Below are 25,367 nucleotides of genomic sequence, written 5' to 3'. Positions count from 1 at the left end.
AGTTTGTTGCCAATGTTGCTGTCACCATTGAACATCTTGTACATGAAAATCATATCCCCCCTTAATCTCCTTACTTCCAGCGTGAACATGTTTAAGGTCAGAAGCCTTGTCTCATAGCTCTGGTCCTCCATTTCCCTAATTATTGTGGTTGCCCTCCGCTGGACTCTCTCCAGTTCAAGGACATCCCTTCTTAGTACCAGCGACCAAAACTGGACCGCGTACTCCAGATGTGGCCGAACAAATGATCTATAAAGTGGCTCACTTATAGACTCTATATAGATTATTGTCTCTGCAATACATCCCCTTCTTAATACAGGACAAGACCCTGCTAGCTTTGTTTACCGCAGCCTGGTGACTTGTCTCTGCAATACATCCCCTTCTTAATACAGGACAAGACCCTGCTAGCTTTGTTTACAGCAGCCTGGCACTGCAAGCTACCTTTCAGTTTGTGGTCTACAATGACCCCCAAATCCTTCTCCATTTCTGACTTCCCCAGCGGCATACCCATAATTGTATAACCCATTTGTTTATTTTTATTTCCAAAGTGCATTACTTTGCATTTATCGACATTAAACCTCATCTGCCACATTAATGCCCACTCCCCTATTTTATCCAGGTCCTCCTGCAATGTTATATTGTCACGATCCGTTTCTAGTACCCTCCCTATTTTTGTATCGTCTGCAAACACAGAAACATGGCTATTCACTCCCTCCCCAATATCATTAATGAATAGGTTGAACAATACGGGACCCAGCACAGAACCCTGAGGCACACCGCTCATTACACTAGCCCAGTCCGAAAAGGTGCCATTAAGAGATACTCTCTGGACACGTTCCCGTAGCCAGTTCTATATCCACGTACACACCACCTCATCTATGCCCATAGAACCCCACATGGGGTCCTTCCTACCAGACCTAAACTGTCTGGTATTGTTTGGGAGGGGGAACCACACACTTTTAAAAAAAATAAATGTCAATTTTGCTGCAGCAGGTTATATACATCACACAGATGTGCCACTTTACAGGCAGTTTAAGGGGACCCCCCAGACACGATGTTTAAAGGAATTTTTCATTTTTATTGTTTCACTTCAAGCAATGTTTAAATCACTGCTCCTTTAAAAACAGTATTTCTTAAAAGTCTTTTTCCATTGATACATGTCCCCCCGGGCAGTACCCGAATCCCCACATACCTTTTTTATGGCCAATAACTTGCATATAAGCCTTCAAAATGGGGACATTGATTTTTACCCCCATAGACTTGCATTGATAGCTATGAAGTAAAAAAAAAAAAACACATTTAAAAAAAATAAAAAAAAAATTTTAATTTCCAAAAAAAAAAACTTTAAAAAAAAAAAAAAATAGATTTAATTTCCGCACATACATATAGATTTATTTATGCACGCACACCGCACATACTAGCGCAAACAAGTGTTGGGTGCACCTACGTATAAAAATGACGATGGTGCCACACGTGAGTGAGAGCAATAATTTTCGGGCCAATATTCTCGGTTAACTCTAAACTGATGACCTGTACAGGGATTTAAAGTCACCTCACCTAACACTGTCAGCTCCTGGCTGCTCTGGTCTTCTCACACAGCAAAAAGCATGGTCGGAGGAAGTTCAGGGGAGGCTGCAATAAAATCACACTGCGCTCCAGCACTGTGAAAACACAGCACAGCCAGAGGCGGGTTTCTCACTAAACAGTCGGCTGCCTGCTGGGTCCTCACGTCCTAGGCCTCATAAGCTGCTTGCTGCTCTGCCTAATTGTGCTTGCTGTCTGACCGGCCCGGCTCGCTCGTTACTGCCCGGCGCCCCCCTCCTCATCTCTGTGCCTGGAGCAGGCGCACCGTTGGTTATTCCATTGGACCCTTCATTCTTTGTTCTGACCAGGCCCCCCTGTACCCTTGGCCCCATAGCAGCTGCCTGGGCCCCCCTCTGCCCCGGGCCCCATAGCGTTCCACCCCCGGGTCTATCAACTATCACATAAAGGTCTATCAGGTATCACATAGAGGGCTATCAGCTATCACATAGGGGGTCCATTAGCTATCGCATAGAGGTCTATCAGTTATCACATAGAGGTCTATCAGTTATCACATAGAGGTCTTTCAGTTATCACATAGAGGTCTTTCAGTTATCACATAGAGGTCTTTCAGTTATCACATAGAGGTCTTTCAGTTATCACATAGAGGTCTATCAGCTCTCACATAGAGGTCTATCAGCTATCACATAGAGGGCTATTAGATATCACATAGGGGTCTATTAGCTATCACATAAAGGGGCTATTAGCTATTGCACAAGGGGCTGTTAGCTATCACATAAGGGGCTATTTGCTATCACATAGAGCAGTGTTCCCCAACCCCCGGTCCGCGGACCGTTACCGGTCCGCGGATCAAATGGTACCGGGCCGCACAGTCTCAGTGCGGTCCGGTCCTGCAATATATGGCAGTGCACGGTCCCGGTGTTCAAACACCGGGGCCTCGCACTGCCGACGGGCTTCACAGTGAGGGGGCGGGTCCTGTGACTCACCTCCCCTCCCGGCCGCATCTATAGTAACAGGCGGCGGGAGGGGAGGTGAGTCACAGGAGACGTGTGTGTGTCACACGCCCCGCCCCCTGCAGTGAGTGCACACATCGACACATGGCTGCTGCTCCTGGAAGGGTGAGTCTGAGCGGGGGAAGGGGGGGGGGTGTCTTACATCATGTCATTAGACGTGGATTATAATGGGGAATATTACACTGTAATGTTCCCTATTATAATCTATTTCTCTGTTGTGTACTGCTATTTTATGTAATTAGACAAATGGATTATAATGGGGAATATTACACTGTAATGTTCCCTATTATAATCTATTTCTCTGATTAAATGATTACAGGTAGGCATGTGATCTATCAAAGTTTGAGACTACGTTAGAATGTGTGACCAGTGACGTGGTCACACATTTTAACGTAATCTCGCCCAGTTTTTCGGTGGTGGAATAGGTGAAGAATTCCAACGCTTTCATTTTTTGGTGTAACTGTATTTTATTTTGAAGGCATTTTTAAATACAATTAAATTAAAATTATTAAATCAAAACAATCTAAAATATAAACAATCAACGTCCCCCCCTCAGCGGGCCACGGTAAAATTATCAAACGTTGACCGGTCCGCGGCGATAAAAAGGTTGGGGAGCACTGACATAGAGGACTATTAGCTATCACATAGGCCAGGGGACGATTAGCTATCACATAAAGGGGCTATTAGCTATTGCACAAGGGGCTGTTAGCTATCACATTAGCAATTACCTAATATTGGTTTTGTATTAAAATAAAGTAATCTAACATTATACAAATGCATCTAGACGTTGTCATGTGACTCTCCTGGTCACCGGATTGCAGACATTGGAAATATCTCAGTCTGTGGTATGGACGCCCCCTGGTGGCCAACATGCTAACTTCACTTTAGAACCAGATGGATCTAATTTAGCTTTGTCGCTGCACAAAAGACTTAAAATAGAAGAAATAATACCGGGATCAACTTTTTCCAAATAAAGAGGACTGAAAGCAAACCAAGGTCTACAGTCCAACGTGGAAGCTAATTCCTCAGCAGCTACATTTCAAAATCGAGCGTGAGGTCAGCCATTTTGTTCGCAATGCTGGCAAAAACAAAAATGCAAGTATTCTGGCTATTGCTTTCATTTTTTATTATGTGCTTAGAGCATAACTCCAACCAAAAAAAATCAATAACCCATTAAAAGATAAAAGAAAAAAAGCAGCTTTTGATGCATCGCTTGCCTTGAGTCTGGAGCTGTGCCTGCAGTACTTATTTTCCACCACAAGATGTCCTTAGTCTTGCGGGTTGACTGACGGCCAGCCTTATTCAAGCTACTTCTTCTGAGCCCAGGCTGTCATGTACCCTCTTCCAGACTGTGATTTGACAGTAAAGAAGCCCAATGTAAGCGCATCTCTCTCTTACTGTTGCTTTCTCCCCCTTGTTCTTGATACTTATTGGTTCCTTGTGCTTCTTCTTCTCCCATTCTAAGCTTTGCTGTACATAGACTGTAAGAAGCTGAAATCAGGTTCCTTTTAAAAAAAAAAATGATTAAAGCGGAACTACAGGAATAATCTTTTATGGATACTTACATTGGTCTAACTTGGCTCAATGTAAGTATCCATATCTGATGTCTGTAGGGGTGCTGGGGGGTGATGAAAATCACTTTATTACTCAGAGCTACACACAGTCATATCTGGTTTCTTCCAAGTGCAGCTCCAGTGGCGTCCTTTCTGTGTGCTGAGTACATGGAATCATTCTCCGGGGAATGGCACTTTTCATAGTATGCCTTGTATTTTTTGATTTTTTATTTAAAATAAATACAATTAGTCCCCCGATTGGACAAGGTGAAGATTGTAACATCACCCGTCCCTCCTCTCCACCTCGTCCAATCAGAGAATGCCTTTTATTAAGTTAAAAAAAACAACACAAAACAAGGCCTACTCTGAGTGCTGATCGAGAGACTGACGATTGAGAGGGGAAGCCGCCAAAGCCACAGGCGGAAGAGATTAGTACTGACTGTATGTAGCTCTGACTACTGCAGTGATTTCCTGCACCCCCGAGCACCCCTACAAATATCAGGTATGGATAGTTAGATTGAGCCAAGCTGGACCAATGTAAGTTTGCAAGAAAGATCATTCCTGGAGTTCAGCTTAAAAGAAGAACTCCAGTAAATGTATATTTACTGCTGGAACTCTGCTCCCTTAAAAAAACAAACCCTTGCAGTGGGACTACTCCCGCACTGCAAGGGTTTACTACTCATTTTGGTATAGGGGGAGAAATAAAGAAGATATACTCACTGGATCTAGGGTTGCCACCTTTTCTTCAAGAGAAACCCGAACACTCTGGTGACGTGCGGACATTTTTGGGGGAGAATGAGTCGTGGCTTATTTATATGTGAATAGCGCCACCTATTGATATGTAAATATCACAGTTGAGACTATTTCCAGTGGAGGGCCAGTAGCCCCTATCTTCATTTTGGTTGCCCCTGTCTGTATGACACCTTGTGTCCAGGTTTCTGCTGCCATGAAACCCGGACACAGCATTCAAAACCCGCACTGTCCGGGTGAAACCTGGACAGGTGGCAACCCTAACTGGATCCTCTGTCCTGCCTCTTCTGCCCCGGGCTCCAGCGGTCTAAGGACCCATGACGCCATTACATGCAGCTGTAGTAAAATAAAGATACAATCAGTTGCAATCAATGACATGTCTGTGTGACTGAAATTCAAAGTGATTTGCAGCTCAGTTATTGGGAATTGACTTTTTTTTGGAGCTTCAGTAGCTGTCTATGTTTTCCATCGACCAGCGATTTGTAGTTGTATAGATAAGCATTGTAGTCAACTAGAATGACATATCAACAAGGAAAACAAGCAATGAGATGTGTAACTGCTATACATCCATGCTACAAAGTTTCTAGTTGGCTATAAGTTAGTGTTCGTTGCATGCATAGCAATATCAGAATACTGGAAATGTAAACATGAACTCCGGGCACCACAATGTCATTTCATATATTACTCAGTAGATACAAAGGATATAAATCTGCTTTGTATGCATCAAATGCTTTTGCAAATTCAAATATAACTTTGTAAAAGTAGCAGAAACATCATCAGTGTTGTACATAGTTTGTACGGCGAGCAGAGCTGTGGGAGGAGCCCAGCAGGAAATTACAGGAGGGGCGAAGACAAGACCAGTCACCTGGCACAAGCAGAAAAAAGCAGCAGTGAGCGGTCTTTATTATAGGAATCTCCACGTTTCATGCTGGATTACTGCACAGATCTGGAAGAAACACACAAAGCTCACCAACATTCAATGAAGAATACACATGACTCCTGTATGAAGACAATTTTTGCTGATCCCGGTGTCCAGCTTTATCCACTTCCGGGCCGCAATACGTCTATAGACGGCGGCCCGTTAAAGTGGACAAAACAAGAGCGTGTTCTTGGTACCGCTTTTAACAGCAAGCGATTGCTGTTAATGTACAAGTGATCCGGCGTCTGTACAGCCGCCGGATCGTTTGTACCGTGCAGCATCCCTACCACCTGCCTGACTCACTAGCGGGGAGGGGAGTTCGTACTGGTATCATCGCTGATAGAGATCGTGCAGCATGGGGTGGTGAGGGAAGCTACGGGCTCTTTCCTGTTCGTGCTCCCCTCCCCCCCGTTGGCTTCCCTGGGCACGGCTGTCCCCGTGCGGCGCCTGGGAGCGGCTCGGCGGGTTCCCCCGCAATGATCAGAGAGAGATTCAGCGGCTTCCAGCTGCTGATCTCTCCTCCGATCACTGGACCCGGAAGTGATGTGTATTACATCTCTTCCGGTGTCACTGTACACAGTCTCCGCGTCTTAGAGCCAGGAGATGAAGCTGGGGAAGCAGATCTCTGCTTCCTCAGCTTCTTTAATGTCCCTAGGTGACATTAGGAGTCTGAAAAACCCCTGATGTCTCCATAAAGAGGACCTGTCACACCCTATCTGCTATTACAAAAGGGGCTTGTTAGTCCCCCTATGTGATAGCAATAGGGTTAGTGTAAAAAAAAATTAAATAAAGTGTTTAAATATTAAAGTAACATAAAAAGTAAAATAAAAAAATGCAAAAAGAATGTTTTAAGTCCCCAGCCCCCCACGTGCACACACATACACACGCAAACACTCATCGGTGAGCCTACGTGCAAAAACGATAATTGCGCTACACATGTTACATATCGCCGTGAACGTCAGAGTGAGAGCAATAATTCTAGGGCCATCAATCACTGTTACCACTAAACTGATGAGTGGTAAAATCGTTTCAAATGTTCCCTATGGGAAATTTTGGGTATTGACTTTTTTTGCGGCTTCACGGGCATGCGCAATTTTAAGGCTTGACATGTTTTGTATCTATTTACCTGACGTGACCCCATATTTTAACAAAACATTTGGTATTATATTATGTTTCTGCGTGCTAAATTTTAATTTAGTTTATTTTTTCCTAAAAATACTGGTTTGATAAACATTGGCGCAAAAACTTCTATTAGCATTTTTATTCTACAGGGTGTCTGCTTTCAGAACATATATCATTGTTTGGGGGTCTGAAGCTGTTTTCTAGCCAAAATTTTATATTTTATCATGTGTGCGCAAATAGTAAGAAAATGCCCCGGACAGAAAGTGGTTAAATACTACTCTGGTGCTTTGCAGTACAGGCAGTGAAAACATTGATTTGTCTTCATCTGAGACCTGAACTTCTACTGGTAGCTGGACAGAGAGTGGAGAGGGAACCGGTATCTTAAGAAGTGCATTCGAATTCCTGTCTACATAAAAACTTTTCTGCAGTGCCTAATGACAAAGACATGTAGATCTTAAATCTAACCTGTTAAGTCGCAGTCTCCAACCTTTTTGACACCAGGGACCAGTTTCGGAGAAGAAAATTTGGGGTATTGGGGGCATTTTCACAAGTATCAGTACTCATCAACCCCCCACTACCACCTCCTGCACAGCTGACGTATAGGGAACTTGGTCAGAACTTACTCAGCCTGCATTTGTATGAGGACTAAGCCTGTCCCCCTGTATGTTGCTGTCCCCGTCTGTGGTAAGTGAACAAACATCGCCTCGCACTGATTGCACCGATAGATCAATGAAGACATAACACAAAAGTTCATCCTCACCTTCCAGCACAGATCTCACTGGAGCGGGGGGGATGTCCCGGAAACAGGGTACAGGGCACTCTACAGCAGTGGGCTTGCTCACACGTTCACCATCTCCTCAGCTCTGCTCCCGCTCTGACATCAGAACCGAAGAGATCACTCCGCGTTTGCACTGTGGACAGGTGGAGTTATCTGACAGGAGGCAGAGGTGGCTGTGGCCCAGTTCCAAACAGCCCACGGACCGGTACCAGCCTGCGGCCCGGGTAGTGTTGCCACCTGTCCAGGATTCACCCGGACAGTCCGGGTTTTGAATGCTGTGTCCGGGTTTCATGGTAGCTGAAACCCGGACACAAGATGTCAGGCAGACAGGGGCAACCAAACTTAATATAGGGGCTACTGCCCCCCCTCCCCCCTACTGCAAACAGTCTCGACTGGGATATTTACATATGAATGGGTGATGCTATTTACATATGAATAAGCCACGACTCATTCTCCCCCAAAAATTTCCGTGCGCCGCTAGTGTGTTCGTGTTTCGCTGGAAGAAAAGGTGGCAACCCTAGGCCCGGGGGTTGGGTCCCCTGTGTTAAACGACCCAACAAAGCAGCACTGGCAACCACTAAGATCAATATAATACTACCAGAAAGAGAAACAGTGCACATGGGCAGAGCAGTATGGCTCTACAAATAAAAACCTCTTAATGCACTGGTATGTACTTGGGAAGGTCAAAACATTTTAGTTATGTTTATTTGCTGGCTAATTGGGGAGTGTGCTGGGGAACTTTTGCATTGCTCTGTATATTGGCCGGCCTATATCCACTTTTCCCCTCTTTGCTAGTTTTAAATTGACCTGATCAGTTGCCATTGTTGCTTTGCCCGATTTGGTGCATGTTGGGCTTCTGGTGTGTCACTGTACCTTCAAGGAAGAAAGGATCACTTCATGGTAGCCAGTGATGTGTGGGTACCCAGAGTGACCGACATCCCCGGCGAATTCGTTTTGTACCGATGCCGAGGACATAACTACTGTTAAGCTGCTTTAAGTTTATGCATTGCTATATATATATTTCCCAGGGCTCTCAAGTCTCACTGATGTTCAGGGAGTCTCCCTCTAAGAGATAGCGGCTCCCTGACGTCCGCGAGAGAGGCATTTTCTCCCTGAAAGGTTTACTCTGTGTAAACCTTTCCGATAAGATATCAGTGGGTGTAAAGCCTCGCTTCTCTTATCTATGGGAATGGATCGCAACTGCAGAGTTTCATGGATTGGGATCAGTTGTGCAGCTGAACTCTGTTGCCCTGTATTTGGTTAGGCGGATCGAGGGCTGCTTAACATCATACTCCCCTTGGCAACAATGGAAGTGCCACTCCTCTGGTAGTTAGAGAGCAGGGTATGAAGTTCAGCACAACAGCAATATCACACAGAGTTAATGGCTGTGAGCAACAGCAAGGAGTTTAGCTAGCAGGTAATGAAGTTCAGCACAACAGCACTATAGTAGTGTCCTGGTAGACAGGAGGCATAAGCATCTACTTGCGGTTTGTTTGGTGGTCAATGGTAGAGCCCTGAGACTCTTGGATGCGATGATCTGCTTGTGGCTGATGATCCTGAAGGGCAGCAAGGCAGACACTGATTGATCAGTGTCCTGCTACAATCAACAGTCCAATGTTGCCAAGGGGAGTATGATGTTAAGCAGCCCTCGATCCGCCTAACCAAATACAGGGCAACAGAGTTCAGCTGCACAACTGATCCCCATCCATGAAACTCCGCAGTTGCGATCCATTCCCATAGATAAGAGAAGCGAGGCTTTACAGTACAGTAGGACCCGATCAATCAGTGAGCAGCAGCTTTAAGCCGACTGCTCGAATGAGGTGGGCGGAGTCCCAGGGAGTGCCTGTGCACTACTAAGTCCCTGCTAGGAGGTGAGGGGTTACCACGGCGCGCCTGCGCAGGATGGCGTTGGAGCCCGGCGGTGGACCGTAACCCGGTAAGTCTATTACAGTGGGTAAAGTTTCAGAGTGAGGCTTGCCTCCCGGAGGAAGGTCATGTGATCTCTAGAGTAGCCTCAGAACGAGGCTTGGCTCTCAGAGGGAAGAAGCTACTTGCTGCACAGAGAGGGCGGACATAGACTATTGAGAGCAGGTACAGGCACTGCTGCAGGGTTGAGAGAGTGCTGTTAACCCTTTGTGGATAATATAGAATCAATTATGTCCTGGTTGTCTAGTTATAGAGAACATTTATTTCATTTGCTGCCCATAGCAACTAGTAAACTGTGTATCAGTGACTTTACTCCTCAGAGTTTTTTTTAAAAAGGTCTTGGGCTGTCTAATTGTGAATTTTACACTGACAGATACTTGAACATCAATTCACAAATCTGATGTATATATACATACATATATAATATTATTGTATTATTGGTATATGGATTTTTTTTATTGTGTATGTATTGTGGGGGTATAGCTCAAATGGGGGATCACCTTCCCTGGGAAAAACAGTCCAGGCACCAAAGTTCTTTTTCTCTCTGAACACATCCAACATGTAGCTCTCTCAGAAGGCTGTCTGAGTCCCAGGCCAGAGCAAAACCATGTCTCAGCCTTCCCCTTTTATCTCACCTGGACAAGCATTCATCAAGCAATCAACTATCCAGGTGAGACCCAAAGCCCGAGCTGGACTATCCGGACCCAAAGTCAAAGCGAAACCCTGGTCAGGGTTCCGCTATTCATACACATAGGATAGAAAGCGAGGGGAAACATACCGCCCCTCAATGATGTCCCCTCTCCTTATGTCACAGTATGTATGTGTAATAAAAGACTTGTCAAAAACTCTTTTGGTTTTTTTTTCATGTGAAGGATTTTTACAAAAGTCTGGCCTCTTTTAAAACTTGTATTTAACCCTATCGTGAATGGGCAGGGGTACCAATCATAGGGGGGGGGGGGGGCGCATCTGGGTGCCCCTTTAATAAAGGCATGTGTTTTCTCTGTAGCAGTTCATTGATTTCATTAATGCAACACACTATAATTCTTTTATACATAGCATAAAGGTAAAAAAACAATCTGTGCAGCGTTATCTTCATTTTAGATGTCAAAAGAGTTTTGTGGCTCCCGGGGTTTTTTTTTCTGTGGCTGTGCCAAATGGCTCTTTGAGTGTTAAAGGTTGCCTACCCCTGGTGTAGGCAAACAACTAAGAACACAATTCAAGTAAATGTCTATAGACTTTGCTACAGAAAGAGATGACTGACTGTGGCCTAATGGTCACTTTCAGCTCTTTCACACCAGCCCTGTTGGCCTGCATGCGGCAGCATTACCCAAAACAAATGCATAGACGAGGCAATATGTCCTATTTCTTCTAGTAACATACAGTGGTGCCAACACATTATAATGCATTGCAATGCACTGCCAGGCATATAGTTAAATGGATTGTCAAATTGTCGTTTTTTTGTGTTTTTTTTAAATTCTTTATTTTGAAGTTTGTAATGGTACAATCAAACAGAAAAGGACAGGTACAATCAACATACATCCAGAGTCAAGGCATTGTTGGCAATATAAGGACAACCTGAGATAGGGCAGCTAAAGCCCTGAATAATTACACGTAGGGGGTCACAAACACGTTAACCATGCAGCCAGTCAATTATGAGCGTCTTACACACTATAAAGATTGTCGTTTTTAATAAAGTGCTGCACAAACTATTGGTGCTATATGAATACTGTATAATAATAATAAAAAACAGCAAACATGGTGATGCAATGTTCAAAGCTTTGCAGCGTGTGTGCACAAACCACACTAGCTGGCACACGTTAAGGTGTCTATAATGCATGCCCGCTGGTGTGAATGAGCCCTTACAGTCACAGTAGGGTTTGTACTGTCATTGCAGCACCCCTGCTTTCATAGAGGTTGTGTTGTGAAGTGTGAACTGGAAGCTGAGTGACATTATCACTGTGTGAGTGAGCCAACAGTCAACCAACCAGACATTGCAGAGGATGGGCCATGGGCAGGCACATGAGGACTCACAGGTAATGAGCAAGCTGCAACAGCTGCCTAGCTAGAGCCTAGAGTGGGCGAGCCATGAGAGCAAGATGAAAGCGCATCAGGCTTTAAAAAAATGGTGCCCGTAGCTAACCGTACAACCTGACAGTGGCATGAGAGCTCATAAGAATGGAAAGTGGTTTGGTTATGTTCCAGATGTCCAGTTCCAGACATCAGTAATAAAGAAAAAGTGAATTCAAGATCTACAAGATTGCAAAACATTTAGACCAGTGGTGGTCAACTTATTTGATATAATGGGCCTCAAGTGCAGCCCCTGATATCAACAAAGGACCTAATTGAGCGGAGCTAGCAGTGACAGATAGCTCCGCCCAACTGTTTACAGTTGTACAGCACCTGACAGGTGAGTCATGACTTTGCCCACTCATTGCTCTCCGATTGGGCAAAGTCTTGCGACTGACTTGTGGTCAGGTGCAAGGCTTTAGCCAATCAGGGCTCACAAGGCACTGTGCGGTGCACAGTGCCTTGTGGCGAGCTCGGCTGGTGAACAGCCCAACAAATGCCCTGAGAGTTTGTGTGTTTGCTAAACACACAAGCTGCCGATGTTCGATTTGAACTCATGCTCAAGTCGAACATCGAGCCCATCCCTAGTAATTAACAGGCAGCGCTCCATCCATGACAGGTTACACGCCGCTCTGAATGAAAAAAAGAGTTGTCAGACTTGACAGCTTTTTCCTCCCTAAAAGTGGCCATACACTTTTACAACCCTTGCAAGACTTTTGTCTTGCGAGGGTTGTAAAGTAATTTAAAAAATGTACGATCTGCCCATCATGGACAGGCAGATTGTACTTGCGATCATCGCAAGCCCGCCCCACTGAGGGGCGGGCTTCCGATGACTGCAATGCTAAATGGGCAGTGTGCGCACAACGGCCCGTTCGGCAGCTGTCGAACATGCACGCCACTAACCTGCCGAGAATCGTACGATTCTCGGCAGGTTTTCCAGCCTGCTTGTTCGACAGAAGACGTGTGACCGTACAGTGGAAACGGTTGCACGCCTTCGATACACTTTGGGGGATTACCCACGATTATCATACAATAATCGTACAGTGTATGGGCACATTTATACTAGGAGAGTCCCTGCCTCACCTGAGCGCATGTTCCTGATAAGAATCAAGTAATTGCTTGACAAAGACATCGGCAGCTTGTTTTTGAGCTTTTGCACATATTGCAGTCCTTGGAGATGAGTCACTCTGAGAATCTCTCCATCTTTAGCTTTGGAGGAGGCACTCCTCATGGGCAACCAGGGCGAAAGAAAACATCACTGATGTCTCTTTGGGTTCACGGGCAGATGTCAGGGCAGTAGTGGTGAGTGCTTCCTCCCTATCTTGTTCTTCCCCCGGTCTCCCCTCACTCTCTCTAAGGACATTGACAAGGCTGTCTCTCTTTTTTTTTCCCCTCTGTAGATTGCTCATACTTTTAGAGTCCTGTAATGTCTCTGCTGGGCTAAGGTGTGTAGGAGCCAGAGCAGTGTTTAATGCACTAGATGAAATAATAAATATTTACCAGTGTTTTTATAAAAACCATATATTAAAGGAGAACTATGAGGTTCAAGCCGACGTGTGACAATGAAACTGTCACACGCCGGCTCAATAGATCGGGAAGTGAGCGAACACATATCGTCGCTCGCTCACTTCTCGATTATGTCCCTGCAGAGAGCCATGACTGTCACTCACGGCTCCCTGCAGTAAAATCAGTATGCAGTAAATGGCCCATTTCTGCCATTGGTCCGTTTGAGGATTCTTTCCCCGCGACACGGGTCTTAAAGTTCTGCCACACTAAAGCTCCTTTCAAAACCCCACTTTCTTTAAAATAACTTTTTGTGTACAGTATTTACATTCAGCAGCTGTCCCATTCAAGATAATGATCAGGTGACAGCCGCTGCATGTAAACGCTGTGTATATATTACTATAGATGTTGTAAAGGGCATCTCTGTGCAGAATTGTCCCTGAGAAACTGTACATGTTAAAGTGTATGCAAATTCATTTTCATTTTGTATGCAGTAGTGAAGGGTTAAAACCCTTGTTTGCTGTTTATTCAGTGTCAACTTTGCTTTCTGTCCTGTCAACAGGAAGTGAGGGTAAATCCCCAATTAGACAGTTGTCACTAGGACAAGTGTCCCCATTGGAGGATTCCCGCTCACTTCCCGTTTTGGCTATATCGAGGGAAGTATGCATCTGTTTAGGGGGAGGGTGGGTGGTAGCTTTCCCAGACATGTGCCACCTGTAATGGAGAGATTTCCAGTCACTTTCTGCTGTCAGCTTTGCCGGGGTATTTACCATTCCCTGCTCTTTACAGCGATTAAAAAAAAAAAATCTGGCTTTAGGTATTTTGCCTTCCTTGGTACAACCCAATTCATCATGTTAATAAAATATTTAAATAAAACCATTCTGTTTCCATTACGTACTTTTTCTTATTATTATCAATACTGCAATGCATGCATGCAGATCATGGCTGGTGGTAGGAGCTGCACATATTTTCCTGAAAACAGCCGATTGTCCTATTGTGTCCATGTGTGATACTGAACCTTCACGATAAAAAATAACTAAAATCAAATGACTGAAAATGGACAGGCCAGGGACAGTCAGGCTGGGGAGGAAAGACCTAGATTATGTTGGTTGTCAGCCAGCCAGCAAGTGAGGCAAGATGTATCTGACATGCTGCAGCTTCTATTGCACATTGTGAGAAGCTCATAGTGTGCAGTGAAATCAGAATACGCGATTTCAGTTCCTCAGAGAAGCCTGTACAACTGTGCAAGTCTGGAATTCAGCTTTAAACCTTTCTTCCTGGATGCTTGCCTGGTTTTCATAGCTGACCAGCTTGCCTTGGTATTGAAAGTGAACACAGAATCACCTTATTTTCTAACATACACTTTGCTATACCTTTAGTAGATCAGCCCCACTGTGAACCCGCCTACATGGTATAATCAGAATTTCCTATTTCATGACTAATGTTATTTAGAATTCCCATTTACTGGTGTTCTCTTCTTTCCCTGCCAGGTGTATGCCGATCCTGCAAAAAGGCTTGAGCTCTATTACAGGCCTAAGGACCCTTATTGCCACCCATTGTGTGCCAATCGCTTCCCCACCACAACTATGATCCTGCGGGTGAAGATAAAGACTCGGAAGAAACGGTCAGATGGAATGGAAAATGAAAGCCAATCTTCAGACCAAAAGATCGCCATGGAAATCATTGGTGTGGTGGGAACAGTCTATAAATTCCAAGGTACTTATTGATATTTCTCACTGAATACTTTACAAGTAAATATAAAGCCAAAACATTTTTACATTTGGATAGAGCAGGGGAGTCTGTGTTCCATCAGGGAGTTTTTCCCCTTACTTCCTGTACTGTAGACACCACAGGAAGCAAGAGGAAATTTCTACAAAGTGAGGGATATCCCCTCTTAGTTGTCACCGGAACCAGTGCCCCCATTGGAAGATGTCAATTCTATTCCTGGTTAGCAATATTTCCGCTTCTTGTACCCACTAGTGCAGCTGTCCATCTCTCAGCTTGGAGAAGAGAGAAAAGAAAGGGATGGGAAGCAGGGGAGTGGCTTGCCTTGCTGTCTCCGTGTGTTTGTAGAGACACACACAGCTTACTAGCACACACAAGGGTGGCTCCATGGGACCCTGCAAGGGAAAGGAGCTACCCTAAAAGACGGTATCAGTCTCAGGGGACTAGCTGATTCTGCAGGAAACTAAAACTTTAAACATGAAGAAACAGACACCATTTAAGTGATGTCATCAGCATTTGGAATAGCTTAAAAGCCTTTTGATTTTAATATCACTTTAACACTTGTAGTAAGTGGGGTCCCACTGCAAGGGTTTTTGTCTTGTGTCTGGAGTTGGGCTTTATCCGCTCGAAGTCCGCGCTGTTAAACCCCCTACCTGGCCAGGCCATTTTTCAGTATTCAGCGCTGCGGTACTTTGACTGGCATTTATTCCGTCATGCAAAGCTGTACTGAAATGAATTTTATACCATTTTTGGGGGACAGGTAGAGCTTTCTTATGGTGGTATTTATTCACCACTGGGGGTTTTTATTTTTTACTATATTAAGGAAAAATTACAGAAAATTAAAAAAACAGTTTCCCCTATATTAAATTCTAAAACATTTATTATTACACAATTTTTTGGTAAAATATAAAAGACGGGGTCACGTTGGGTAAAAGACACCAAACATGTCAAGCCTTAAAATTGCGCACGCGCGCGAAACCTCAAAAAACAACATTACCCAATATATATTTTTTTTACACTTATTGTTATTACTATTACATAGGGGGATACAATCCCCCTATATATTAGCAAAGGCACACTGACAGGTCCTCTTTATGGAGACATTAAGGGTCTCTAGGACCCCTAATGTCACATGGGGACCCCAAAAGAAGCTGATGAAGCACAGATCTGCTTCATCAGCTTCTTCTCTCTGGCTATAGCAGCCAGATGACTGACAGGTGAATGCGGAAGTGATGTAATACTGCATTCACAGCCCGGCGCGAGATCAGCAAGGAGCTGATCTCCCTCGCTTCTCCTCCTGATGCCCTCCCGACCCGGTCCCGGGCCGCAGATGGGCCAGCGGATCCCAGGATTGAAGGTGAGCACTACAACCAATCACGCCATATAACCGAGCGTCGGCTATAGAGCCTTTGATCGGTTGTATGTAAAACAGCCGTTAACGGCTGTAAAAACGAGCGGGTCTTTCCTGCCCGTGCACGCACACTAGGGGGCGCGGGGGCGAGCAGGAAAGAAATGCCGTCTGGAGACAGCAACCCGCTGATGCGAGTCAGCCGTCTGTCCGTTTTTTTTCTACGGGTCGACAGCAACTGGTTAAATGAAGAATTCAGAGCTTTATATACACTTTTAAAAGCAGCTGTACCTGAAAATGTGTTTCACAATTGGGTGGAGTATGGTAGGGTCGGATCCATCACAGGGTATGCAGTACTGTGTGGAATACTTGTCGGAAGCTTCCTGTCACAGCTTTGACATGCTAAGCTTTAGCTCTTCCTTACCACAAGACATCCCAGATTAATTTCCAGCTCTTTCTGTTTCCAGGCATGTCTGATTTCCAGTACCTGGCATTCACCCATGGCCCTGATGGATCCCGGACCTCTCTATATGATAAAGTCCTGCTGAAAAAGCCTGAGAAAGAGGAGTTCTTCCAGCAGGACCTGCCCTTGTATATCCCACCTCCTATTTTCTCTCGGTTAGACAACCCAGTGGATTATTACTACAGACCCAACATCAACCACAGGTGAGATCCAGTTTCTATTTTATGTCTTTGTGGTTTCCATCCATGTGACTCTGAGCCATCGCTGGTATTCAAGAGTGGAGAGCCCAACTCGGTTTTGGATAAAGTGGGGAAGGGTTTGTTTTCCTGCAATCATACTTGTAGTAGGCCAGTCTGCAGGCTTAAAAGAGAACTATGGGGTAAGTGCTTTTCACAGGACATATACTGACCTCCTCCTGTGAAGCAAAGCTCAGTATACACTGAGTGACCAGATTATTATGACCACCCCATCAGTACTTCGTTAGGCCACCCTTTGCCTTCAATACTGCGGCGATTCTTCTTGGCATTGACTCCACGAGATGTTGTATGCGAGGAATCTGACACCATGCCTGATGAATAGCACTGTCCAGTTCTGTGAGATTTGATGGTTGTGGAACCAGCTGCCTGATGGCTCTTTCAACTTCGTCCCACAAATGCTCATTTGGATTGAGATGTGGTGATTGTGGGGGCCACCTAAGCAAGGCAAAGTCTCCCTCATATTCTTGAAACCACTCCTGCACAATACGAGCACCGTGGCATGGCGCATTGTCTTGTAGGAAGAAGCCATCTCCATTGGGATACGCCATCAACATGAAAGGATGAACTTGATCAGCAACGATACTTTGGTATGTTGTGGTATTCAGACGTTGTTCCACACAAATTAAAGGGCCCAAATCATGCCAGGAAAACATACCCCAAACCATAACACTGCCCCCACCAGCGTGAAGGGTTGTACTCATGCATGTGGGGTTCATGCTTGCACTGTTGCCCTTCTGTTGTCTTGTACCAGTGTTGCCACTTTCCTTTCTGCCCTAACATTGACTAGTCGCTGACGGCCACAATTCGCACGTTCAGACCCAGATTTTCGGCTGACAGTCCAGTCTTTAAACACTTTAACAACAGCTGCTCTTAAACATTTAAAGGATTCTGCTGTTTTGCTGATACTCGCTCCATGGCTCCGAGCGCCAACAATCATCCCACGTTCAAAGGCTGTTAAATCGCGTTGTTTACCCGTATCTTCAGAAAAAAATCACTTCTACTGTTGTGGTAAACAACCTGCTTCCCTATTTATAATGGTCTGGCCCTCTAGCAACTTCAGCGCGAAATTAGAGCTAATTATAGCTAATTTGCCTACAAACGTCAGGTGGTCATAATAATCTGGCCACTCAGTGTATAGTGGACTGTTGCCATGGATGTACTGATAGCGCCTCAGCCGGGACAGATCCCGACAATACAGTCTGGATCCACCCAGCTGCGTGAGTGACTAGAGGCAGAGCCAGCTGTGCCCGCCCCCTCCCCATCCGTTCCTCCACTCAGTGATGGAGGATCGGAGAGGGCGATGCAGGGAGATGATCGGAAAGTGACCTAGCAACAGTATGTGTTCACTGTGGAAACCACACACCTTTAAGTACTCTTTTATAAGGGGGGCTGCTCAAGCCTGTGCAAATCCTTTCATATAATCTGTTTTGGCATATGATTTCTAAAGTTGCATGAAAGTTAGATTCAAATAAATGTATTTTTATTCAGCACTTACTTTCTCTTGCAGTATGTGGAAGATTATACTGAACACAGAGAGGAAAGAGACCGAAAACGTTTTCCCATATTATATAAAAGAAGGGGCCTTTGATTTCCCTTTGGTGTCTTATCAAAGCTCCTTACTATCTGATTGTGAGCTTTATTAGGAAGCTTGGACATATAATGAGATAGAGAGTGGCTTCTTTATTAGAACTCTGTATGCAGAGAGCCATGTGTTATCAACTGGAAAGAGAAGGACATTTAAAATGTTGAGAAAGACAGTACATCTCTCAATGGATAGCAAAAGAAGTGAAAGGTTAGATTTGTAAGCTTGCTTGATTTTGCAGGATAATTGAACCTAGCTAAAGTATTTTAAATGTAAACTAGTTCATTATGGGCTGGTCCTAACGGGTATCTAAAGTGGTTCTCTCAGGGCCAACTAAGTCCCTTTTCTTCAAGATCTGTTATATATAAACCATGTAGATCCTGGTGTCAGCCAGTGTTGACTTATGCAGTCATGTGACTGGACACTAGAAGGTTTCTGACTTTAAAGAGGAACTCAAGAAAATGTACAAATTAACCCTTCCAGTCGGGCTACCCATGCACTGCTAGTTCTTCTTTTTACTGGAAAAAATTTTTTTAAGTCTGCTATGTAATTGCAGTATGGGGTGTTACTATTTCAATAAATGTGCTTTATTATTTTACGGTTAGGTTTTCTTTAAATTGGAACTCCAGACAAAACTGTTTACGTTTTTGATAAAGAGAGGGTTTGGATTTTTTTTTCCATTATTTGGTTATTTTCTTCATCTCTACTGGACAGATTACACTTCACTTCTGTGTGGCCACCAGAACAGTAAATGGGAACAAAATTCCCCCAGCGGGAACACACAGGCTGCAGTAAAAATGTGACGGAGATTCCAACCCTTCCCCACTTTGTCCACAACTAAGAAAAGTTTTGACTCGAATGTCACTTTTGATCATTGTATTTAACTCGCAGACCCTGGTGCCATATTTACACAAAAATGTGATCATGGAAACTTCACTTTTACATTTTGATCTTTCCTGTGCTTCATGAAATAGTCAAGGTGAAGAGGTAGGAAAAGGTCACATGACCCCACACCATCTGGAGGGTGGCCATATTTGTTTTACAACTTATAGGATAAAATTGTGAGTGCAGCTGATCATTTCTCACCATCACATGCCTCTGTGGCAGAAACATTACCCTTATCTGTTGCTGTGTACCATTGCCAAGGGTTCTCATGTGTCAGGTACTCTCATGGTACAAAATGGAGTCAATGCACTGTGATGAAATTACACAAAGACCTTACCAGGAAAATAACATGTTCCTTTATCTAAGGATAAAGCTTACAGCTTGTTTTTTGTTGTTGTTTTTTTTTTTGAAGATGCTATCATCAGGGCTCCGACTTTACTTCTCTATATGATGAAGATTGTAATGAAGGGGCTGGTACAATCTCTATATATCATTGTGTGTCCCATTTTCATTCATTCCAGTCTCTCTGGGAGGGCTAATAATACGTAAAATAGTGGATACCTTGAGAAATAAAAGTTCATGTAAACTATTTATATCAGAACAGTTAATTGTTAGAGTTTAATACGCTTGCAGTGTCTGCACTGCCCTGTCCATGTGTTAGGGCGACTCAGCAGAGAGAATGGAAGCCTGGTGGGTTATCTGAAATTTGGCATTAAACATTCAAACGTGTCTGTGTGCTCTTGATTGTTCCATTTCTAAATGCCTAAAATGTCTTCGATGTTATGTAACACTGACATATATGAAAATCACTCTTGGGGAAGTTCGTGTGTAAGTAATTTGATGGCCTTGCTTGTTTCCTGTGTCCCCGTAATTGCCATTATTATCTGATTTTGTCTTTGTTTGCATTCACAGGGATGGCTATCAGCCCCCAAATTTGTCCAGTGAAAATCTGATTGGCCTCAGCAGGGCTCGCCGGCCTCACAATGCTATATTTGTGAACTTCGAAGATGCAGATGTTCCTTCAGAGCCGCATCCAGCCGCTTTGAAAAACTGGAAGAAGCTATGTACTAACCCCATAGACAGTCACGTGGAGCAGGAAATGATAAGGGTAATTCTAGTGTTTTTTTGCAAAGAACCTAAGGGTTTGCCAGGCGTCCGATCGCATTGCGAGCGGGGGGGGGGGGGGGCGTGGAAGCGGCGCCATTGAATACAATGCACCGCCACGCTCCCTCCCGCCCCAAAACGCAAGGGGAAGTTGCTCAGCGATCGCGGTGCGTTCCAGCAGCTACCATTCTGGAACGCCCACGCTTTCGGTGTGGACAAGGCCTAACTGTTCAGAAATCCATTTTTGATGACTGGTCACATTTAGGTTGGCTTGTACTTGCTTAAGGATTGATGACATCAGTGAGATTTAATACATATGGTTTTACCTGCCAGCATGTTTGTCATTTTGTTCAGCCAGTCTCAGGATTTTAACACACCTTCCATATTCCATAGCCAGCATGGTGACACTGTTATTCAGTATACAGCTATTCCTCACTTAACGACCAACCTGTTTAGCGACCGCTCGCACTTACGACCAGCTCTCCGACAGTACGTGCGGGACTGTGGCACCGGCAGTGCTGCGTTTCACCGACTTTATCTTGCATACAGTACCGTACTCCGTTCTCTGCTACTATTCTCAATAAGTAATGTATTTACAGTACTGTAAATCTCTAACACTAATACAGTACTGTATACAGTTCTTCACTTAACGACCAATTCGTTTAACGACCTAGTCATAGGAAAGGAACTTGGTCGTTAAGTGAGGAATAGCTTATGCAATTTCCTGTGTCACCTGCCTGCTGGTTTAACTGCTAGAGCTGTACAATCCTCCTCCTGTATGGTCCCAAAGTACCGTATTTTTCCGTCTATAAGACGCCCCCATGTATAGGACGCCCCCCACTTTTCTTACCCAGAATTCAGAAATCAATATTTTTCCATGCTCATTTGCATAACTGATTACATCCAGTTTAAATTTTGCAGAGTAAAGGTGCCCATACACCTTACGATTATCGTACGATTTTCGTATGCAATCGATTTTTCAGCCGATAATCGTATGTGTGCATTGCAGTGTCCGACCGATATTACTGTACAATCGTACGACTTTTGACGGTCAAGCATGTTTGAAAACTTTGCTAGATCGTACGATTTTCGCATGGTTGCTGGCGTTTCCGTCCGTCAAAAGTCGTACGATCTACACTGCGCTTGCTCTAACGAAAATACGGCAAATCAATGACTGCATTTCGTCCAGGTGCTTTTCATTAATTACGACTAAATTAATCTTGCGATCATCGGGGCAGGATGGGGCTGCCGTACGAAAATCGTACGACTATTCGACCATCGGACGAAAAGTTCCGTCCGATAATCGTAAGGTGTATGGACACCTTTAGCTTGTCTCTGCAATCGGAGGTTTCACTCGTGAGGCTAGTTTGCAGAGGTATCGGCAGTTTCCTCTCGGCCCCCCGTGTACAAGACAACCCTCCATTTTTAGGTAAATATTTTTAAGAAAAAGTATAGTCTTATACATGGAAAAATACAGTACCCCCTCTTTTAGCTCCCAGTGACTGACAGCATGTTAGATTGGCACCATCATGCAATACAATGGAGGCATGTTTGTAACATTTCCCATTCTCTGTCTGATCTCTGTGAGCTTCTGGGAAAACAAAATAAAACTATATATTAACAACAAATATATTACGGTGTGGTAGTTTTGGGTATTGCTCCAAAGCATGGTATAAGCTGTAACTGGCATTCCTGGTTTACACGAGTTAAGGTGCCCATACACCTTACGACCATTGCAAGACCTTTGTCTTGCGATGGTCGTAAGCTCATTGAAAGCTCGTACGATCTGCCCATCTTGGACGGGCAGATCGTACTTGCGATCATCGAAAGCCCGCCCTGCTGAGGGGCGGGCTTCCGATCACTGCAAACGGGCAGTGTGCGCGTGCGCACACCGGCCCGTTCGGCAATTGTCGAACAGGCAGGCCACTCACTCGCCGAGAATCGTAGGATTCCCGGCGGGTTTTCAAGCCTGCTTGTTCGACGGAAGACGTGAGACCGTACAGTAGTAACGGTCGCACACCTTCCATACACTGTACGATTCTCGTACGATCGTGGGATTTCCCGCGATTCTTGTACGAGAATCGTACAGTGTATGGGCACCTTTACACTGTTAGAAACTGCACTGAGAACGAGAGAAAAAAACTAATATTTTTTTTTTAGTATGGTTGACTTCGGGCAGCCTCTTCTCTAGTTGTAGAGATGTCATGTTCTCACAATTCTTTCCTTTCTCAATGTTTATGTTCAACTATAAAATATTTAGCTAATAACCCACAGATATACTGTATAATAGGTAAAGAGGAATCCTGCCCTAGTCATTGGGTGCCACCATCTAGTCTCAAGCATAGCTTACAGAAAGTTAAGCCAATCTGTTAATTACAGTCCTCAGGACACCTCTACCCTTCCTGTGGCAGGTATGTGTCACGGCTCTCTGCATATGTCAGTAGTCTGGGGGAGTCATTAGATAATGGACAGGAGGGCTTAGCTGCTGATTTTTTGAGAAAGTCAATATTTGCATATCCGTTACATAGTTTTGTCTGCTTAGGTTGCATGTTTTGGGGATAAAATGAGTGTGTTTGAAACAGGTAATGAGTGGATTTTGAAGGTACCATTATTTTTACATGCTTGGAGAATGGAAAAGTTCACGTTACTTTTTTTTTTTCAGCTTTTCGCCGTCCGACCAATATGGTCCCGAAATGCAATTAAGGCCAACATCAGCGTTCACCCCGACAAGCTGAAGTTACTGTTACCTTATATGGCATATTATATGGTGAGCACCAGGATGTATGTATTTTCTGAGCATTGCTATACTATATCAGCACTGTGGCTATGCTGTTAGCACTCCTGCCTTGCCTTGAGTCCTGGCACACTGTGTGTCTATGTGGGGTTTGCATGTTCTCCCTGCGTTTCTGAGTGCTTCAGTTTCTTCACACAATCCACAAAAAAAAAAAAAAAATCAGCCCTGGTATGTGTGTGTTTAAGGACATCAGGGCCTCGGTTTTATATATTCTTGAAGCACTATTTAAATACAAGAAATAAGTAATACCGTATTTGCCGGCGTATAAGACGGATTTTGAGACCTTAAAACATCCCCCGAAAATCGGGGGTCGGCTTATACGCCGGGTACATACGGAAGGATACGATATACTGTATGTAGCTTCGGCTACATACAGTATACCGCGCTGAGCCAATCACGTCAGGCTTTGTATTAATGAATACAAAGCCTGTATTCATTAATACAAAGCCTCCCGTGATTGACTCAGCGGAAGACGGAGGACACATTGGGGATCGTGGACAAGGTAAGAGACTGTAATCCCGAGTGTGGCTCGTGGTTACCGCTTATGGTACTGAAAATTAACCCCGAGCCACACTTGGGAATACCGCCATGGAGGTTAGTGGGTGCATTTAAACATTATTTTGGGCTATACTCGTCTTATACGACGAGTATAGCCCAAAACCTATATTTTAACACAAAAAGTAGGGGGTCGTCTTATACGCCGAGTCGTCTTATACGCCGGCAAATACGGTAAATGAATGACCTGAAAATCTAAGGTATCCCTCAACCTATTGCATATACATAAAAAGCAAAGGTTAGAATACAATGATTTCCTAGAATGACTGGCTCAAGCTATCTTATAGTCTGTGCTTCCAGACATATCCTAATTAACCTATCATGAAGGAAGTGTTTGCCATTGGTAACCCCCCCCTTATAAAAGTGCTAGTTGTCTGGCTGGCTCTAAATCCAGTACTGGTGCTGGGCTAGAAAACATTACACGGGAGCATCAGGGAATAAGTATGCATGTGCCGAACAAGGCATTGCATACTGACAAATGTGAGAAAGCTGCCCGTGGGCAGACCTAAAAGGAGAAAAGTATCAAAGATATTATATGTTAGCAGTGTGTTGTGAAATGTACAGAACTCTGATCTACAGTAAATGTGGCCATACATGTCCTAGTCTGCACAGGTAATGCATCCCATTCAGTCAGTATTTGTTACAGTCTGCAAAGAAATGGGCCATGCGGGGGTTTCTATAGGTGTGATTTGTGGCTTATTGGAGAACCTTTATTCAGTTGCCAATCATTTACTTTTCATTTTTTGCTAATGAGACAGGTATTTTCACTGTGCATGCTCTGCATTCTCCCAAATCTGCCAAAGTGACGGAACCTTCCAGCAGGTCTTGGAGGCAATGTGATCCAAGAAGGATAGAGATCTCTGTCAATTTGTGAGACATCAGCCTCTGTGTTGGCAACCTTCACCATCATATTATGCCATGAACTTTAACCCCATGTTTAACTCTTGTTTTAGGAGAATATATATATATATATATAAATAAATAAAACAGTAACATTCACCAAACATTCACAGGTGGTAATTTATTCCCTGTAATCTAAAACAAACATGTATGAGGAAGGTTCATCTGCAGTAATTGTTTGGTGAATATTACATTACCTGCTTTTATTAATTTGTGTTTATGACTGTGTATTCCGTATAACAGGGGTAGGCAACCTTGGCACTGCTGCTGCTGTAGAACTACAAGTCCTGTTAAGCAGTGTAAACCTCTGACAGCCACAGTTATGACTTCCAGAGGCAGAGACATGATGGAATTTGTAGTTTCACCACAGCTGGAGTAGGAAGGTTGTGTTCTCCTTGCATTTCCATTCTATATCAGCGCATTCCTGTGTTCCTTGCTTTGTCAAGTTGCCAGTTCTGTTCTGCTGATGTATCACAGTGAATGGCATTTATCGTAAATGGTAATGATTTGTCTTGTTATGTGGCTTTTGGTCTGAGTCTTTTACCGCTTTTATCTACAGTTCTAATCAAAATGTATTCAACCCC

General features: G+C 44.2%; 1 protein-coding gene across 1 annotated transcript in view; it reads left to right on the top strand.

The window, feature by feature from the left end:
• GTF3C5 (general transcription factor IIIC subunit 5) overlaps nucleotides 1-25,367 on the top strand; it is a 55,671-nt gene that overhangs the window by 13,602 nt on the left and 16,702 nt on the right. Inside the window, exons 2-5 of the mRNA XM_018564227.1 lie at nucleotides 14,661-14,886; nucleotides 16,711-16,909; nucleotides 20,343-20,538; nucleotides 23,197-23,301. Of these exons, the coding sequence (XP_018419729.1) occupies nucleotides 14,661-14,886; nucleotides 16,711-16,909; nucleotides 20,343-20,538; nucleotides 23,197-23,301 (726 nt within the window). The remainder of the gene's footprint in view (nucleotides 1-14,660; nucleotides 14,887-16,710; nucleotides 16,910-20,342; nucleotides 20,539-23,196; nucleotides 23,302-25,367) is intronic.

This window comes from Nanorana parkeri, unplaced genomic scaffold, assembly GCF_000935625.1.
Source record: "Nanorana parkeri isolate BGI_ZX_2015 unplaced genomic scaffold, ASM93562v1 scaffold738, whole genome shotgun sequence".
In the NCBI taxonomy this organism is placed as follows: domain Eukaryota; kingdom Metazoa; phylum Chordata; class Amphibia; order Anura; family Dicroglossidae; genus Nanorana; species Nanorana parkeri.
The sequence above is the reverse complement of the archived record's forward strand: the minus strand, read 5'-3'. Positions and strand labels throughout refer to the sequence as shown.